Genomic DNA, 19,590 nt, shown 5'->3' on the forward strand with positions numbered 1-19,590 from the left:
CACGGGGCGATGACGTTTTAGGCTGTGCCGCGCCTGCGCGATAGGGGAAGACCGTGTGAGGGAGCGTCTGTCACGATTCCGGTAGCTGCTTCCGGGACTAGCGCCAAGATGGCGGCTCCTTCACTGCTGGGCTGCGGGCGGGCGGTAAGCCGCAAGGTAACGGGTAGGGAGGGAGCTGGATGGGGTACAGGCAGAGGGGGACAGAGGGGCTGGGGTTGCTCAGTAGCGCAAGCCCCGCGGCGCACCCTCCTCTCCCACGGGCCCGGCGGGGGGGCGGCGGGGAGGTGCACAAGCGTGGGGCAGAACCACAGCGCCACCTGCGAGCCCTTTGGCTGAGGTGACTGATGGCACTTCCATGCATAGCGCAGTGGGGATTGCGGGTGGGCACGGCTCCCTCCGGGGTTCCCTGTACCCTGGAAACCGCCTTTATCCCGTTTTCTTCATCTCCAGGTGTTGCGGCTGGAGGTCCGGGGGCTGCGAGGCCAGGTCCCCTCCGCGGAGCTCTGCACCAAGCCGGCGGGCTCCGGGAAGCCGCCAAAGAGTAAGATGTTTGCTTCGTCCTTCAGCGGTGGTGGGGGGTACATAAAAGGCAACGGGTGTACGGCTGGTCGTAGGAGAGTTTCTAGTTAACAGCCTGAAGTTCAAGGCTCCCCTGGGTGTCATTAAATAGGCAAGAAGAACTGTCTTGGAACTGCTGGTACATAAGCCAAGGGAGTAAAAGGTCATCACTGTGTAAACAAGGATTTCTTTTCAAACTTACTGCATAGTAAGAAAACTGAAAGTAAAGGTCTAGTGGAAATCGGGTCTGTGTGGGATAAGAATGCATCTGGTCATTGTTTAGAGGCAGCAACTCGGCACCATGCAGCCATTTGCTCACCCCCCTTCCACCTTCCCCAGACAGGATGGGGAGAATTGAAAGAATGTAAACCCCATGGGTTGAGATAAGAACAGTCCAATAACTAAAGCATAATATGAAACTGCTACTACTAATAATGATAAAGGAAATAACAAGGGCAGAGAATATAAAACTTAAAGGAGAAAAGAATAAACAATAAACACAAGTGATGCCCAATACAATTGCTCACCACCTACCGGCCGATACCCAGCCCTACCTGAGCAGCGATCTGGGCCTTCCAGGTAACTCCCCCCAGTTTCTATACTGGGCGTGACATGCTGTGGTATGGGATACCCCTTTGCCTAGTTTGGTTCAAGTATCCCATCTTTGCTCCCTCTGGGCTTCTCATGCCCTGCCTCACTGGCAGAGCATGAGACTAAAAAGTCCTTGACCAGGGTAAGCGCTGCTGAGCAACGACTAAAACATCGGTGTGTTATCAGCATTGTTCTCAGACTAAAGCCAAAACACAGCACTGCACCAGCTACTAGGAAGAAAATTAATTCTCTCTTAGCTGAAACCAGGACAGCTATATTTATATTCATAAGCCATGCTGTCAGCTTCATATTTATTTCCTGTTTACTTTCACCTTAATTCTTTAGCTGCTGTGATACTTGACCAGACTTAAGGAGAGTTATCATTACATTTGTCTTAATATAAAGCAGCTTTGCAAGTTGCCTGAAATTTGATGGAAATGTGTAGCAAGTTACTTTTAATGATGTGCAAAATCTGAAGTTTGAACTTCAGATGTTCACCCTTTTCTTCTGAAATGTTAGGATAATCAGGATCAAAAAGCATCCTGTTTTGCAGAAAAACACTTTGAAGATCCAAATACCTGCTCTAGGCAACAGAGTCAAGAAGCTGCAGAGAACTGTCACAGCCCTGTTGTGTTAAATTTAGTTACAATGCTTCTTGCCCCATAGGTTTGCAAGTGAGGCAGTACGTGGACCTGGTTTTGCATGCTGTAGTGCATTTGACATTCCCAAGTATTTGAACCCCTTCTGTCCCTGACCGAAGGCAAAACATGAATACAAATTTCGAAGAGGGATAATTTGTGCAAAATGTTGTTTGTAAATAGAGGCTCACTGTGAGTAGGAGTGAGTAAGATTCCATCCCAAATTAGAGATCCAGGTGCTTAAAAAGCAAAGCTCCATGGGACAGTAGGAGTAATCAGACTCATTGATAGCTGTTGAAAAGATCACTGGTGGAGTAGTTGAATGCACATTTCTGGCTTCTAATATTAGCTTCTCAAATGTCAAGGCAAATAAAACCTTGGTTGTTTCATTAAGAAAGCCTACATTGATATAAGCTTGATTGAACAACAAATTGCTTTTTATTATATATTTTTTGCATTACGTTAAGTGTATTTGAGATGTACTTTAGCATCAGTTTCTAGATTCTCTGTCCTGCAGCTCTGATTTCAGAATGTGTCAGGAGGCCTCTTAGGCCACCTCTTTCAGCGAGCTGTTTCCCCTGCAAATGGCTAAGGTTAGTTAAGCTGTATAGGATGCAGCTGTCTTTTTCAAATTCTGGCTGGAACAGGGTGTGCAAATTTTCTTTGTTTTGATAAAATGGTCATGGTTACACCCAAACTCAGGATCATATCTGTAATTTCTGCATGCCATCTTTCTTAGTGTGAACATGTTCTGATAATGATGCTGTTACAAGCATCAGTAAGAACGCATGTGGGCATAATATTCTTGTTACTAATTTGGGTGTATTGTTCTTTTGTCAAAGTGATGCAAAGACAGGTCAGGTGGTACAAAGTTTGAAGTACCCCAATTAAAATGTCTGTACCAGTTGTGTTAGACTTCATGATTAAAAGCTGAAACATATCTTTTTCACGTATCCAAATATTACTGTTTAAAGTATTTTTCCAGTAACAATTACTGTTAATGGTCAAGCTGAATGTTACCTGTCTTCTTTGTTTCTTAGGATACTGAACATTAATACTTCGGCAGCTTTTGCTCAGCTTTCACTTCTCTGTCATCCCTTCAGGCATTCTCATTTTAGTTTGACCTTCCTGTACACTTCTTTGAAGAACTCTTAAATCCTGAGTGATGTTTACTCACACAGTAGTTTCTACAGGCTGCTGTTTGGTTGTGTCAGTCTGTGTAGGGAATCGGGCTTCTTTCAAAGGTGACTGTGCCATCTTCCTACTTCCCCCTGACTTCCATCCTCACCCTGCACCTCCCATCTGGCAGAGAGAAGTGTCTGAAATTGTTCAAAAGTATTACCTTTATAGTAAGCTGGCATCTTTTTAATTTGTGCTTATGTTAAGAACTCTGTGTTTCTTTATCAAATACTTTGCTTTTAGTTTCATTTGTCTCTTCTGTCATGTTTTCATTTGGGCATTGCTAAAGACTTGCTTTTATTCCAAACTGTCATGGTTTAAGCCCAGCTGATAACTCAGAACCACGTAGCCACTCTCTCACCCACCCCCTTCTTGCCCCCCCCACTCCCGGAAGGATGGGGAAGGGAATTGAAAGAATGTAACTCCCACAGGTTGAGATAAGAACAGTTTAGTAACTAAGGTATAACACAAAACCACTCCTGCTACCACCAGTAATAATAATGATAAGGGAAATAACAAGGGGAGACAATACAGCTGCTCAACACCTGCTGACTGATACCTAGCCCAACCTGAGCACTGATCTGGGCCTTGTGGGTAAATCCCCCCAGTTTATATACTGGGCATGATGTGCTGTGGTATGGAATACCTCTTTGTCTAGTTTGGATCAGGTGTTCTGTCTCTGCTTCCTCTCAGCTTCCCCTCCTCCTTGGCAAAGCATGAGACTGAGAAAGTCCTTGGTCAAAGTAAACATTACTTAGCAACAACTAAATACATCAGTATTATCAGCCTTGTTCCCAGGCTGAGAGTCTAAAACACAGCACTGCACCAGCTACTGAGAAAGAGAAAAATGACTGCTATAGCTGAACCTAGGACACAAACTAATTGTATTACCTTCTTGGATCATATAAGGTATTACTGTGAAATACTTGTGAGGAGGAAAGCTGCATTTAGTTACGGTCCTGTAAAGTAGATCTGGGTTTAAATCTGCACAATAATCTGGAAATCTGTTGAATTACACTGCTGGCTGCAAGTGGTGCAATTCACAACAGTTTTATGGCTTTGCTATAGCAAATTTCAGCAGTAGTGTATCTTCTCAATGTGCTTCCAGTCCTTTGTCCTCCCGTTTTTTATAACCACAACAGTATTTACTGTTGATCAGCCTCCTGAGGATATCATTGGCATAAGCATCCAAGGGATACTTGGTACTCTGAAAGGGCCTGAAGTTGCTGATTTCTCTTCAACTGTTGGTTCCTTATCTGGAGAACTCAGTTAAATGAAAGTATCCATGAGGGAGAAGAAATGAAGGCAGGCTAACATGAAGCGTTAGGAGGTCTTCCAAGACCTTTTTTACAAAGAGGTCTCAAAAAATAGCAGTGGCGATAGTGAAGACAGGAGGAAGATATAAGGTCTTTTAGAAATGATTCAGTTGGTAGATCACATAGACACATGAAGAAATAATACTTTAATATATGGCCTCACATCTCTCTTACTCTGTTTCTTGGGAGTCATTCCTCCCTACTGCTTTAAAGCTAACTATTGCGAGAGGCTGGCTATTGCTCTGTTTACTAAGTCTTGCTTCGCTGGCTTGTTCATAGACAAATATTGTCTCTGTAGCAGCCTCAGCTAAAGCTGAATAGCTCAGCTAACAAGCTGTCTTAACCTTCATCTGAGATAGGTAGGTGTCTTAAACCATTTTCAATGATGCAGAATAAAACACAGAAGAACAGCTCTTGCAAGGAGTCTGGCAAAGCAAGGAGAAAAGCACAGCAGCAAAAACTTAAGTGCTGACTAGAACTGTGGGGTTTTTAAACTTCAAGTGTCTTAAAACTTTCAGCTTTATAATGCCTGTATTTAGTATAATAACTTCTTTGAGTTTGCTTTCTGTACCAGATTATCTCAGAAAGTTAAAATTGTATGACTAAGATCACTAACATCGGTGTCGGATATAATGATGATAATCCTCTTTATGCCATTTCCTAGATCTAGTGGCACCACAGGGAAGCACCAAGCTGCTACCCATCAAGGCACCAATTGAATTTCCTAAAATGTTGTCTTCTAGCTCTCTCCTAGCATCTGCAGACAAAGGTGAGAGCATATCTAGTACTAACCTCGAGGAAGCTTCAAAACCTTCTGCTGAAGATACGAGGAAATTCATGTCAAGAAAAACTGTGGTTGAATTTCCTCAGCGAGTAGTTGTTTCTTCCCTTGAGGACGAAAACATCACTAAACCTGGAACAGGAAGAGGATTGAGGAAGGAGATAGTTGAGGAAGAAACTTCATCCAGCTCAGATTCAGATTCTAGCTCAGATTCTGAGGAAGAAAATGATGGTGATGATTCAAAAGGTGCCATCAAAACCGAAGCTGAGTTTCCTAGACGAGATTCTGTCTTTTCTGAGAATAAAGCGGTAAAGGCATCGATGCTAGCAAAAGGTAACTTGTCGCAGAAATCCCACAAAGAATATGTGGCTAAGAAGCAGCCACAAAAACCAGAAACTGGTGTGTCTTCTATCAAGCAGGACACATTTTCTAAAACATCAATCAGCAATGAAACATCAAAATCCAAAGCAGGAGTCCCCAAAGTAAAATCAACTCCAAAAGAAGCAGATCAGCAGAAGCTGGTCTTAAAACCACGCGTGGTTGAAAGGCAAGACCTGACCAATGTCCCTCATAAATCTGACTATTTGGAGGACAAGTCCATTGGAACCCAAAAAGCAGCTATTCAGCTGAAAGCTTCATCAGTGACTCAGGAAGATATAAAGCAAAAACTGGTATCCAGAGGAGAAGAAGAAATGGTGAAGGAGGCACAAGAGTCAGAAGCAAAAGTAACTGCTCCCAAACTAGAAGAAGAGACTTCTGAAAGCACAATGTTGGTGATGGGCACTGCAGCAAAGGAGACCATACAGGAAGGAGTCGTCGAGGCTGGAGCAAGCAGCACAATAGAGGGTACAGCTTTAAATTGTTTGAACTGTATTGATTCATCTGGGCTAGGGTTTAACTTTTTTTTTTTTTTTTAAGTGTTTCCAGATCTTCTCTGCTCATGATTCTCTGATCTTTATACTGAAGCTAACTGTGTAGCAGTGACTTTCTGGAAGATAAACTCTTGTTCACTGCTGATTGTTACAAGTACTTGGTAATACTCAGTTTCCAGTTATGCTGTGAAAGGAAGCGGTCTTCATTTCACTGTATTTATAGTTTCATAAGGGAGTTACTTATAAAATGTAGACAAGATTGTTTCCACTGTGAGCAAAATCATAGGTTTTATATGACAAAACTTGTTTTCCCTCTTCTCTTTGCTCGGAAGGATTTGGTAGCTGCCTTTCTCCTGTGCCAAATTCAATGTCATCTGATTCTTGCTTAAATCCTCTTTTTTTTTTTTTTTTGTCCTTAAATCTTGGCAGTGTTTCAGGTAGTGCCAGAAGCAGGTATTGATTCTGAGATCAGTAGGTTGTAAATGAGTCGTGTTGAAGTAGCACAATGTTGACATCATAACCCAGTTTTTGTAGTGAGTTGGGGAGGAGTCAGCGATGTTTTTAGGAAAGAGCGTTGTGTATCTTGCAATCATCCCCCTAGCTATACTTTCCTATCTAACTTTCCCTTTTTATTTACTATCAATCCTGTTAACTTACCTACTGATCTTATTCTGTGTATTTCAACAGCAGATGCCCCTCCGTCCTGACCTGTGGTGCTTTACCATTCTTGCCTTTCAACTTAGGTAGCATACCATTCTTGAGACCCCTCTTGTGTTTGCTGTTTTGAATTAAAGAATTTGCCTACATGGAAGTAAAAGTGGCATAATTGTGAAGTTGCTTGGATATCATCCTTCGAGTGATACTCTTGCTGAAAAGGCTCTGAGGGTCCAGGTGGGCAGCAAGCTGAAGATGAACCAATGTGCCCTTGCAGCGAAGACCACCAGTGATAACCTGGGCTGCATTAGGAGGAGTGTTGTGAGCAGGCTGGGAGAGGTGATCCTTCCCTGGTGAGATGCACCTAGAGTGCTGTGTTCAGTTCTGGGCTCCCCAATATGAGAGATGTGGAGCTACTGGAGAAGATCCAGCAAAGTGCCACTAAGATGATGAAGGGACTGGAGTCTCTCTTCTGTGAGGAAAGGCTGAGAGAACAGGGACTGTTCAGCTTGGAGAAGAGACAGCTTGGGTGGGATATTGGGTAGTTACATAAATTTATGGAGAGTGCAAAGTTAAAGGTAAGACTCTCTTCAGTGGTGCATGGTGAAAGGACAGGAGGCAGTAGGTACAAGCTGAAACACGGGGTTTTGCCTGAACATCAAGAAGCACTTTACTGTGAGAGTTGCGGTGCCTCAGGTTGCCAAGAGAGGTGATGGAGCCTACATCCTTGAAGCTGTCTGGACATGGTTCTGGGCAGCCTGCTCTAGCTGACCCTACTTGAGCATTTGGGGTTGGACCAGATGACCTCCAGAGGTGTCTTCTAACCTCACCATTCTGTGACTCTGTGAAATGTCTAACCAGGTTAAGTGACAAATAATGGGGTTTATACATCCATTTCCAGGATGCAGGGCTGACTAAAAGACCTGCCTCCTGTTTTAAGTGGTTAGTCAGCTCATAATTTGATCTGGTTTATAAATTGGAAACTAAGCTTATCATCTTTCCTCTCTGCAACTCAGATACTCAGCTGCTGATAAATGCAGCACTGTTTGCAAGTGCCATTTTCATTTACTTGCTCCTCCTAGCAGTCAGCAGCAGCAGCTTGTTTTAAAAAAAAAAAAATGTATTGGAGAAAGGTTATTTGTATTTCTCTCTCTGGATGCTTTTCCCCTTGGTTGGAATGTCCCCTAGTGGAATGCTAGATGCTCAAGCATTATTTCCACATTGAAGCTAATACAGAGGCCCCAATTTAGTTCAGTTAACTTCAAATATGAGAGGGAGGACTCAGCCTTGAAATACGCTAATGATTCAAGGTGAAGATTATAAAACATTAAAGATCTATGAAACAGCCTCCTCTGCTCTGTAAATACTGTAAATCCAGATTAAGGTTAAGACCATGTGACAGACTTTTCCTGCAGATCTGTACCTATGGGGCAATAGTCAGACACATAATCATAACTCCACCAACAAAACCCTTTTGGGTAGGATATGCCTTTGCTGAGAGCAGCACTTATGCTGTTGAGTTCCTCTGTGGAGGTGATAAGGCTGTGACAGCAGGAAAGTTTCTGCTGGCTATGTGCTAGAGGAGAGGTGGGGGTTAGTACAGACAAGTTCACATCCCTTTCCTGCTGGTGTAATGTCTTCGGGTGCCAGAACATAGCCAAGTCAAACCCAGCTATATTTAACACATCCCTAGTATCTGCTGGCATATCTTGCTCTCTCTTCCTTTTGAAGCCTTCCTTCAGAATAGCTAGTGTGTTTCCATGTTTAATGTTCACAGTTAATGATGCCTTCTGTAATCCGTACTTCTGTCTTGTTCTGTGTTCTTCTGTTCATCTGCAAGCTCTGCAGCAGGCACAGTGAAAATGCAAAAGCAATTTTTCGCATTACAAACCTGGATGTTAATGTGATGCCATCGCGCTGTAGAGCAGGCATCTAAATAGTCAGCAGAAACTGCTGACTTCAACTGCTAAGTAGTGAAATAGTGGCATGGTAAGTCAGAAATACACTTTGATTCATTTTGGAAGAACATCCTGTGAAATGCATGCTCTTTAAGAGAGAAAGCATAGATGAAATTTTAAGTATGGGGAGGATGAACTCTGGCATAAATTTTTCTTTCAAGAAGCCAAGTACGGTGTCTTTGGGCAGGAAAAATGAGACTCCATCTGCTTTTCTTCCTGAGCATCTGTCTCTTAATTTGGAACAACTGTCTTTTGCAGGTTGAATGTACACTTGCCTTCGTTTGTCTGTTCTGTGGGCTGTTTGTATCAAAGACCGTATCATGTGGCTTTTAGCCCCTTAGCGTTGTCTCCTATGAGCTGTCTCAGTAGGAGCTGAGCAATAGGCACAGGGATATTTCCTTTCATAGGCTGTGTGTGGTGTTCTGCTGAAATCATGCCTTACTATGGTATGTTTATTAGCGAGTCTTGGTGAGTGTCACAGATACATGCTCTTAAACTGATAGCCTTACATCACAATAGTTATGTCAGAATTAAAGGGAAATTCTTGTGTTCAGTTGCTTGAGTTCTTGTATTTTTATTGTAGATTGTACTACAAAAGACGCTTAATATGATCTAACCTAAACCACTACTTACAAATTTATATGATGAGACTTTTCACTAGATAATGCTTATGTCTTTCCTATTGTTAAGACTCTGGGTATATGAGAATGAATTAATAGTGGGAGTAAAGTTTTATTTCTTGCAATTTCCTTGGTTGTAAAACCAGCCTGTAACAGGAACCTTTTATGTAAATGTACTGCCTAAATTTGCATAATATTCTAAAGCAGTAAGAATTAATGTTGGCTTTAACATGAAATAAGGACTTCTGAATAACTTTATTGGGTTATTCGTTTAGGTAGAAGAGCTACTACAAAGTTTAGAAGATTATATTTAGAAGAAAGGAAATTTACATCAAAGGCTCTTGATGTATTACTGCTCAGTATAACTACATTTGAAATTTAACTGTGGAGAGCTCAATAATTCCATCGTTTCTCCCTGCAGAAAAAATTCAGTCTGTAAAGTAGTTCTAATAGCTGAATAGCTGTGTCTGGTGGTCTAACGTGATGATAGATCATTTGTACTGCTACTTTGCTTCTCCTGGCTTGCTAAGAATGTCACCTACTGTTCGGGCTGGAGGGAAAACCAAGGCAACTATGAAAAAGCCAGGAAATGCAGACATCTGTCTTCAAGATATAAATGTTCTGCCCTGTCCACCCCCAGCATTAGATGGTATTTGGTATTTTAAAACCTGTGCTAGTTTAGATAACTTGTACTGATTCCTATTCCCCTACTGCATATTAATGTGCTGCTTTAGGACCAGACAAGGTACCAGTAGGGTGTAGTGTACTTATCCTTTTGTTACAGTTGCTCACTGTTGGGGAAGGAGGAAAGGGTTAATAATACTGACTGGATAAGGGATCTGACAGTAATTAAGAATATTGCCCTCTGCTGTGGTGTCCTTATAGTCACCAGTTACTGTTTTGTTTTCACAGAGGCCACAGCAGTGGGTGAGCCTGCTCCAGAAGAGTTCGATAATTCTACCTACAAGAACCTTCAGCATCACGAATACAACATTTATACTTTTTTTGATTCTATTGAGGTTCTCTCCAAATTCAGGCAACCTCAGCCATCTTCTGGAAGACCTTCACCGAGGCACTGAGAGAACAACATTTAAAACAAATGCCTAGGCAGAATGATAAATTGTTCTATTTAGCATTGTTGCTTCATCTGTATTATAAATCAGATAATGAATAATAAATGAATGCAGAATAACTTGTGCTTTTGAATATATCTTCTTGGTTCTCACAGTCCCTTTCTTCTTGCGTTTTATGAATGAGCTGTCAATAAATCATCACTGGATAAAAACTGCTTTGCTACCTCTCAGTATGTATTATTTGGTGATAGTGTAAAAGGCCTGACATTTCAGTGTCCCCAAGTGTTTGAAACTGACCATTCTTTCAGTACAATGTCAAAGAACTTAATGGCCCTTGTGCATGTGCCTGTTCAGTATGTGCCATGGTTTTAATAAGTGTTGTTATCACTATAACACAGACGGCTGTTCTCCTTGCACACAAATGTATTACCAGCTCTGAAGAGGTTATGTTTACTCTGGATTTGAATTTAAATCATTGGCTAGAAACAGTGTAAGGAGTACTGTCTCCAGTGGCAAGAGTGTATGTTTTGTGTTAGTGGAGGAATGTAACTTTCTGTAATGTTATTGAAACATTTCAAATGCTCTGCTGTTGTAAAGGGAGAGCATACAACTTTATTTAATCTTCTGTTGGGGGTTCTAGCATCCAGGTTCTGCAGTAATTGAAATAACTTAAAATGTAGGAGAATCTCAATGAGCAATTCCTAATGAACTGTACTACATTGATTAAACTCTGAGAAATAATGACTTTTTAGGGTAGAATCACTTGAATGTTATTTTTAAATGTGACAAAAATAGCATTAGGTTAAAATCAGCTCCTGGTACTAATTGTTCAGTGGAACTATGTTTCAGTTCCCAGTGGTGGTTTTTTTCCCCACTATAAAAGTTAAGATTGCTGTCCAGCTTCACTCTTGCTCTGCAGAAAATGTGAGAAATGAGGCACTTCTCAATATGTGTTATCAGCAGTTACAGTTGGTCTCACTAAATTTTGTATTCCCATCCTATTAGTAACAGTCTTCTGCCCTCTGGGAAAACTGCCTTGATGACCTCCAGCTGTTGAGGGTTTAGTTCCATTTTGGCTTCTTGTTCATTTTGGGGGTTTTTGGAGTTAATTGGTCTTTGAGCAGTTGTACTTGCAATAGCTCCAGTGTTTTCCATCACCTGTCTGTATTCTTTCAAGCAACAGAATACACAAGATCAAAGGGAAAACTTAGTCAGCCTTAGGAGTCTATCTGGATATTGGATGCAAATCCCTGGGTGCAATTAGTAGAACAGATATTTTATACTCTAACTTGGCAAAAATGTGGTAAGAAGGATCAAGAGGCCTACATCAACCTGCTGTGTAGGATTTTAAGTCAGAAACCCCTGGCAAGCAATTTTATTGTCCTGTAAAAACTAAAAAGCATATTACTGACTCAAACTATGAAATTTAAAAATCGGCAAATGTATAAATCCATGTGCTTAGCAATAAAGAGCAGAAAGTCACTGTGAGACAGCAGTGGTACCACGTACACTGTACTTATAAAAGGGAAAGAAATTTGCTGTTAATATTAAACACATGAAAGAGTAAGGAAAAGGGTCTTCCTTTATTAAGGGCCCACCGGAGGCCTCAGTAAAGCTGCTGTGTTTTGTTACTAACTGGGACTCTGTGTAGTAACCTGAACCCTGTAGCTTAGATCTGTGTTGCTGCTGAACCATGTTCCTATTTGTTTTCTGATTACAGAAGGAGGCTGCAAATTGTCAGAATCTAAACAGTGAAGGTTAAATGCAGTCCATTAATATGCTTATGTGTTTACTAAATCTGCCCACAGTAGCTGTGGCTGTGAGTTGTTTCGAGTCAGATTTACTCACCTAGCACCCTTTTTATTTCTAAGAAGGGTTGGTGTTATAAACAATGATTTGCTTAGCTAAGCAGGAGTGGGTTGAAACAAGAGTGTGTCTTGCTTTTACTCAACTCCTACACTTTTCTTAGCTAAGTTTCCAGCTAAGGAGATGCTAATCTGTATTCAGGCTAGGCATTTTCCTACCCTTTTTTCACCATTACAGCAAAAATTAATGGTGAATGCTCTTCCCATGTGTGTAATCCTGCCTCAGTGTCTTCTGGTGTTCTTTTCTACACCTCTAAAATCAAGCTGGAAATCAAATAACTTCATGACTCTTGTACATACAGTGCATATCTTCTATTTGTTCTGTTCAGTGAACCAGTCTGCTCTGGGAAGGGCAGATAGTGTGAGGAAGGGCACCAAGACTTTTTCCCACTGTTGCGTTTTCTTGGACTTCAATGAAAAAGGCTTCTTTCTTAATTTGCACTTGGCTATTATCAGATGTTGTTGTGTTTGAGTCACATACTAATATTTAAGTTTCAAGCAGGATGTGATACAAGGTGCTCAAATTCTGTAACGTTAGTAACTTTGTCTTGCAGCAGTAGGCCCTTGTCCCATACAGTAAGGGACCACCTTGTTTTAAAGAATGTATAATCCAGGATATTCACATAATTCCTGGAAAACCTTGAATATGAAAGAAATTAAGTCCCAGCTTAGTTTCTGTGAAAACCAGAACCAGCATAAAATTCAGAAGTGGGGTTTTCAATGTAAATAGTGTAAATAGTGTGTTACTGGGAGAGTAGATAAGAATCTGGAAAGTGGAATTAGTAACTTCTCAGTAAAAAATATGAAGCAACTACTTTTCTTGTCTTAGGGAGTGGCTTTCAAATTTTAGGTCCTTTGATTTATTTTGGTTTTAGTGTAGCCAATTTCTTATGAAATCACTTTTCATAGCTTATTTCCACGTAGATCTTTCAAAAGTAATTTAGGAGCCCAGAAGGTTCTGGACAGCAGTTGAAAACCCACTAATCCAGGTTGCAGAAGGACAAATGGAAGCAAAGTTTGGTGGTCACTTGAGTCATTACAAGGTCAAAATGTGCTTTGGTCCTCCTTGGTGCTTCCTTTCATGCATCCAGTCATGATAAGCACTGCAATCTATAAGGCTACCTTCAAATTAATTTTAAATTTGGGAAAATAAGACTTTTAACTGGGTGCACTTACGTACCTTGCACAGTATGTCCTCAATTTTCAACAATAAAAACATGTTCAGGGCATCTCTGGTTTCCTGGTTGCTATATGCACGTAAGATATAAATGAACATAAGCTATAAAAACCTCCCCTTAGCCTTTTCTCCCACCATAATAGATGCCATCATCTAAGCTACTTGTACAATTATGTTGAGCCTGCTACTAACATGTAATGAAAAAAGTGGTAAGCAGTTTTAAGGCTATCTCCATATGACAGGCAGCTCTTCCTTCAGCTACTCATGTTAATGAGAACGTGAGCTGAGAACAGTCATCAGACTGCCCAAGATTTGTCTAAGAGGAGGGCTTCTCAGCTTTATGCCGATCAGAATCCTAGTGCTCATAAAGTGCTTTGGTGAGATTTTGTGATCTTGCAGAACTTGGGAGGAAGGGTAGTAAAAGCTAGTAGGAGCAGCCACTGTCTGTTCCAAACAGTTTGAATTCCTGATGGGTCCAGCCAATGACTTGTGCAGTGTGAGTGAGTAGAAAACATGCTTACAGTATCCTGTAGCATTATAACATTAGAATCATGCCAACTGAGTTTGGAAGGGAAGTCTTGAGATGATCAGTCCTCTTCTCTGTAGCACATGCAGTTAGATTGCATTGTCCTGGACCTTGTCCAGTTGAGTTTTGATATCTTCAAGAATGGAGATCCTACAATCTCTCTGGTGACTTCTCAAGCACTTGAGCACCTTCATGATTTAAAAAAGAAACAGGCAAAAAAAAAAAAAAACCCCAGCAAGCAAAACCTTTCTCTGTTATCAGAATTTTTGGTTTTCTGACACTGATCTTACTATGCACCTCTGGCAAGCCTGGCTTTGTCTTCTCTATACTCTCCAAAGAGGTAGTTGAAGGTAGCAGTAAGGTCCCCTTTATTCTCTTCTTCAGACCAGATAACCTTTGTTCCTTCAAGCTCATCTTGTGCAACATACTCCAGGCCCATTTTCATCTTTGTGTGTCACAGTGCGCCGCCCTTGGTTCATCCTACTGTGCTCTGTAGCAACACAGGTTGCTGAAGTGCCTCTGAGTGTCTTCCTCATGTAGCTTATGCTTTAAGGTATAACATGCTAGAAAAGCACTTATGTTAATTTTACTGTGGAATCTTCCATAGTCTTTGGGATGGGACTTGGAAGATTCCTGTTCCTCAAGATGCTATGCAGCAACAGTGGTGTGGGGTAGGTTCAGGTCCCCACTGTCCTGATGTAAAAACAAACAGAAAAATCTAGGAATTGTTCTTGACCAAAGTATTTGCTATCTGCCTGTGATCTACAGCCCTCCTATGCTATTCTGTATTGTATGCTGTTGTTTGCATACAGAGTTAGACAAAAGGAGCTAACACAATAAGGGTAATACAGGCACTTCACTACAGGTCCTTCAAACATTTGAGTGATTGACTTTGCAACCATGGTGTTCTTGTATTGTGGCTTTCTTTATTTATTTGTTCTGATTCTGTCCCTTTACAGAAACTCCTCTAAACTCTGGATAATTTTAAGTGAACTGTTAGGACTCTGAACAAAATAATCTATCAAGTTTCCAGATCATCCTTCTCCTCTGATGTGGTATTTCATGGAATTCTAAACACCCATTTTTACTTTCCATGATTCCATGGTTTCAGTACTCACATATTATTCTTAGTGTTCATCTCAGGATGATACCACTGCCAATACAATCTGCACATATTTATGAGCTCCCTTTTTGGTTTATTTTTTGGCCTAATCACATTCAGTTGCAGTCAGAAATTCATACCCACCTCAGAAAGTCTTAGGATACATTTCCTAAACTCCCCTGCAGTACCCCTAACACTGAGCTATATTCCATTGTTTGAGGACTGGGATAAACATGATGGGAGCTGGAAAGAAACTCAGAATATAGAAACCAGACAGAAAATGTAGGAACTGAGAGCAAGGATGGTCCTTATGACTCAGGTATTGGACTGGCTCTGGATCATTTGTGAAACTGTGTAACCGTTGGCAAGTCACATAATTTCTCAGGTTCTCATCCAAACTTTCTACATGAGGAGTTACAGGTCCCACTGACTTTGTACATCGCATCTATTTAGTGAGCAATTCCAAACAAAAACTAGTAAAAAATGGGAGAGATTTTTTCCTTACATCTCCTATTTCAAGTGTACACATTGTTTAGAAACTCTGAGCTAGCTGAGGTTCTCCCGTGGGATGCAACGCTTATTAACAGCATGACAAAAATACACTTCAGATAGTCTGCACAGAAATGCCAGCAATTCTGAAATTGCATTCAGGCAACGGCGAGGCCATTTAGATACAAAAAAAGCTTTACAACTGTTCCAAATACTTACTAGGGAAGACTGTTAACAGACAGGAAAACATGGGGAAGTGTCCAAAACCAGCAATCCACCCTGGTGAGAGATCCAGCTGCTGGGAAGTGGAATGGTGCTGGAATTCATACCAGGTTGTTGTCTCTGGACACCAGTCAATGGACTCCATCTTTTATATCACCCTCCCATTAGCCATAAGGATTTGGTGTTTTTCAACTTCTTCTCTCTTGGAGGCTGGATATGGAGAAGGAGCTTTTTCTTTCAAGTCCTTGCTGAAGAACTGCTTCAAAGCTGTTGTCCAGGAGGGGAACACCACTACTCTACCCCACTCCTTCCTCCTGAAAGTTGCTGTTCGGCAGAGAAAAACTGACTGGTCTACCCTTCTTCCAGCTGCTTAGCTCCTGCTGAATGGTTTCTTACTGTTGGGCCCTGAGCTGCTTATCTCCATAGTCTTCCTTCTGCTGAGTAACTTCAGGATTTACCTCTAGAATCAGTGACCACTTTCTTCTGCACAAAATTGGGAAAATGTTTGAAAATCTCAAGAAAGACACCCCATTCCCCCCTTCCACCCTGCAAATTTGAGATGACGATAAAAAAAGAGAACTAAAGAAAGAAATAATTGGGAGTTCTTTTCCTTGATGTTGGTTGTGCTTTTATGATTGTGTGTTTTGAGATTTTCCACATAGCCTCGAGGAATGGGGGAGCTATTTTTTTGGACGTTAAGATTTCAGGTAACAGCTACAAGATTCCAGCTGCTCAGGCCTCAGGCTTCATGATATACTCACCGATTTATGTGTGCTAATGTTAAGAGATTTGGCAGAACTTCAAGCAAGCGAGTGAAAACAACGTGTTTATTCTAAGCTTTGCTCTTGCCCTTTGACTTGATAGCGGCTGTGCAACTGGCCTGCCTGCTCAGCCTTGCTCTGTCGGAGCATGGGAAAAGTAGGAGCAGCAGCAAAGAGACAGCTGGCTGGCTGCTGCCTTAGAAAGACATCACTGCATCACGTCACGCTTGGTAAGTTAACTCTGCAATCAGAAGGGCTGGGATTTTCCCTTTTTATTTAAGGGGGGAGGTAGGTGCTCCACAGATTGACTGCGGGGATTTGGCCGTGCTGAGTAAAGAATTCCGTTTGTCAGTGGCAAGGTGGTTTTCAGCCCTGAAGTGTAATGCTTTTCTGACCCTTAAAAATAAAGAGCTTTGCTGGACGCCTTTTGAATCCCCTTCAAATGAACTGTTTGTAACCTTATTAGGATTTTCTTCTTCATTTCTAATATGTGGATTGTTTGAATGGAAGTATTAAAGCCAGCACAAGCAATAAAGATGTATTGCCAGTAAAATAAAGCTTGGCCTCTCACCATACAGAGGAAGCAGATCAAGTCAAGAAAACATTTCCTAAAAGTCACTTTCCTAACTGTAGTACTATTCCAATAGCTGCTTCTTAAAACTTACACTATTTTGCAATTTACTAATCCACACATTTAACTGAGTGTGGAAGTGCTAGTTAATTGACATTCTGGTTCCAAAGAAATACTGATATTCTGACGGGCTCTAAACCAATGCATGAATTTACAGAGTGGGAAGCAATAGAGATATATTTCTGAGAATCCAAGAAAAGTTTGTAAATGATATATAATGAACAAACATGAAACAGTATTTACGTGCATATGGGCTGCTAGTAAAATCCTGGCTTTGGGTGAATCTCACAGGAAAATTATGATTGATTTCTGTCATGCCAGACTTTCGCCTTGTCTCTTTAAAACTCTTATGGTGAAACTCATAGGGAGGTATGTCTTGCCCAGTTCACATTTACTGTTGTAAAAGTATACATATGTAGAAGACTCACTGGTAGGGAATCACATATGGGACTCTAGCCTTGAAGTCACTAAGCCGGTGAGTGTATTTTACACCTATTTATGTTGAGCGGGCTCAGCAGCTTGCACGAGGAATGTAATGTCCTGAAGGGCTGACTTTGTAATTTGCGGCTGTGTATATATTTCCTTCATGAAACCACATTTATGTTTCTTTATTATCATTATTATTTTAAAGGGTTTTTTAACTACTCACAGCTTCCATTTCTTTTTCCATAAACCCTGCTACCCCATCTTCAGCATTCTGACTTTTTAGATTTCAGATCTTGGGTATGATGTTGAGGATCAGGTTACCAGCTGGGGACATCTGGATGGGTTTAAGATCTGTGCATATCATAATGAAATCTCTTAGCTATATATTTTGAGTCCATGTTTTCATTCTTCCCCTGTTTCCCATTGTTTTGTATCCTCTCTATTTGCATGAGTGTATGCAGTCTCATGCAATTATATAAAAATGGTTTCCTTATGCATGGTATGAATTTTTATAGCTTTACATTCACTTTCTTTCTTTCTTTCCATCATCCCACTTCATGTTTAAATAGGTAGAATAAGTTAGGTAATATGTACACAGGGACTGCTCCACCATGCACTGGAGCTTTAAGTATCTCTGTTAACACATGCTATAGCCAAAGAAGTTTACGGCATGAAGAGGGAAAAGGTTATTGTTAGTGTAACTGAATAAGTATTAGGGTTAATATATAATGTATAGGTCTATGTAATGGATAGTTTTTATTCATCATAAAATGTTCAAATGACTTGCAGATGTATGACTGCTGCAGCTGTTGCAGACCTTGTAATGGCATTAGGCTCTGACTCAGAAAGCAGCTAGTTTGCCAAGAGATTCTGGCAATGGCTATGGCTGTGATATCCCCATTGAAAAAAGTATTGTCAGCAGTGGCGGTGGTGATACAAAACTGAAGTATGAGAAAGGGGGAAGGCTGGGTCTAGGTACAACAGGAAGGAAAATGGGGGTTCTGAAAGTGTTCATTTTTTTTTCATGTTTAACTATATCAGTAGTATTCTACCACTGCGTGGTCTACTAGGGAATCAGCTGTGATTTATGGTCACCACAGATTCTGGCTGCATGCAGCTTATGTTATACTAATTGGGGAAAAAAACCCACAAAACACCAAAAAGCTTTGATAATGTAAAAGCTTGCTCCTGAGTTTTAAACAGGAAAAGAAAGCTCTAGTCTACAAGCAGATAGAATTGAATCTCACTGTGCAAACGCAGTCTGTTGTACAAACTGTGCAGCATGGGGGCTTGGCTGCTTGCTGCCCGTGGAGACTGTGCAGTCATGGAATATGCTTACTTAGCAGTCAAAGGAGTGCCATCATCCTACAGATGCACACAGAACTCTGAAACAGTACTGAGGAAGAAAACTTAAAAGTCCCCTGCATGTTTTGTAATTGTTTTCCTAGTTCTAATTGAAGTGAAGGGAATAATGAAGATTGACATCCTAAATGGGCACGCATTTTATACCTGGGATGTCATACTGAGGTGAACATGCTGGGTTTGATGAGGCATTTTGATTCTTGTGTGACTGCAAAGGCAGAAGCATGATCGTTTTTAGAGGAGAACTGGGGAAAGCAGTGCAAAACAAAAGCACAATTTTGACAGGGTTCAGCACTAACACTCAGAAAGTGGGTGTGTGGGAAGCAGAGCCTTGTGGCAGCTGAACTCTAAATCTCTGAAATGGTGAGGGAGCATAACAAGAGCCGCCTCTCAATGAAAAGTGGATTTTGTCGCTGCCTTTTCTGATGCTTTAAACTACTTACAGACCACAATGCTGACTCGTGTTTTCTATGAACAGTTACAAAGCCATAAGCAGTATTATTACTGGCTCTTTTCAAAAGGCCCCTGCCGATTCCAGTGTGTTCTTTATGACCCTGGTCAATGCCATATTTTTGAAAGTAAAGCTATCAAAATATACAGATTATTAGAAAAGAGATGCAATCTACAGGAACTTTACTTACTAGATTTAAAACCCCGAAATTCCAACTCTTACTGATGTGACTTATGCCTTACATGAGTAAAAGCAAATGAGCTGCTAATAGTTCCCTTCTCTGGGGCTCAAAATTCCTTGGATAAGGGAAAAGAAGCCAGCCAGCATGACTGTTGTAA

General features: G+C 41.1%; 1 protein-coding gene across 3 annotated transcripts; it reads left to right on the forward strand.

Moving 5' to 3' along the window:
* The first annotated feature begins 42 nt into the window (after window positions 1–42).
* NDUFV3 (NADH:ubiquinone oxidoreductase subunit V3) lies at window positions 43–10,359 on the forward strand. Of its 3 annotated transcripts, none has more exons than XM_057405007.1 (4): window positions 43–144; window positions 451–541; window positions 4,947–5,909; window positions 10,080–10,359. In XM_057405007.1, the coding sequence occupies exons 1-4, from the start codon at window positions 109–111 to the stop codon at window positions 10,244–10,246; spliced, it is 1,257 nt and encodes a 418-aa protein (XP_057260990.1). In that variant the 5' UTR covers window positions 43–108; the 3' UTR covers window positions 10,247–10,359. The 3 variants fall into 3 exon arrangements, with proteins under 3 accessions (XP_057260990.1, XP_057260989.1, XP_057260991.1); XM_057405006.1 differs by having other exon boundaries at window positions 48–156; XM_057405008.1 differs by lacking the exon at window positions 4,947–5,909 and having other exon boundaries at window positions 50–156.
* Window positions 10,360–19,590: the final 9,231 nt, after the last annotated feature.

The sequence above is a fragment of the Pezoporus wallicus genome, unplaced genomic scaffold (genome assembly GCF_028554395.1).
Source record: "Pezoporus wallicus isolate ANWC-B61680 ecotype Strahan unplaced genomic scaffold, APGP_CSIRO_Pwel_v1 contig_1739, whole genome shotgun sequence".
NCBI lineage: Eukaryota > Metazoa > Chordata > Aves > Psittaciformes > Psittacidae > Pezoporus > Pezoporus wallicus.

What these genes read in the sequence shown, in the direction of transcription:
- NDUFV3 (XM_057405006.1), top strand. Translation starts at nt 109, where the DNA reads ATGGCGGCTCCTTCACTGCTGGGCTGCGGGCGGGCGGTAAGCCGCAAG. An exon ending in CTCCGGGAAGCCGCCAAAGA is followed by an intron (nt 542 to 4,946) that starts GTAAGATGTTTG and finishes GCCATTTCCTAG; the next exon opens with ATCTAGTGGCACCACAGGGA. An exon ending in AGCAAGCAGCACAATAGAGG is followed by an intron (nt 5,910 to 10,079) that starts GTACAGCTTTAA and finishes TTGTTTTCACAG; the next exon opens with AGGCCACAGCAGTGGGTGAG.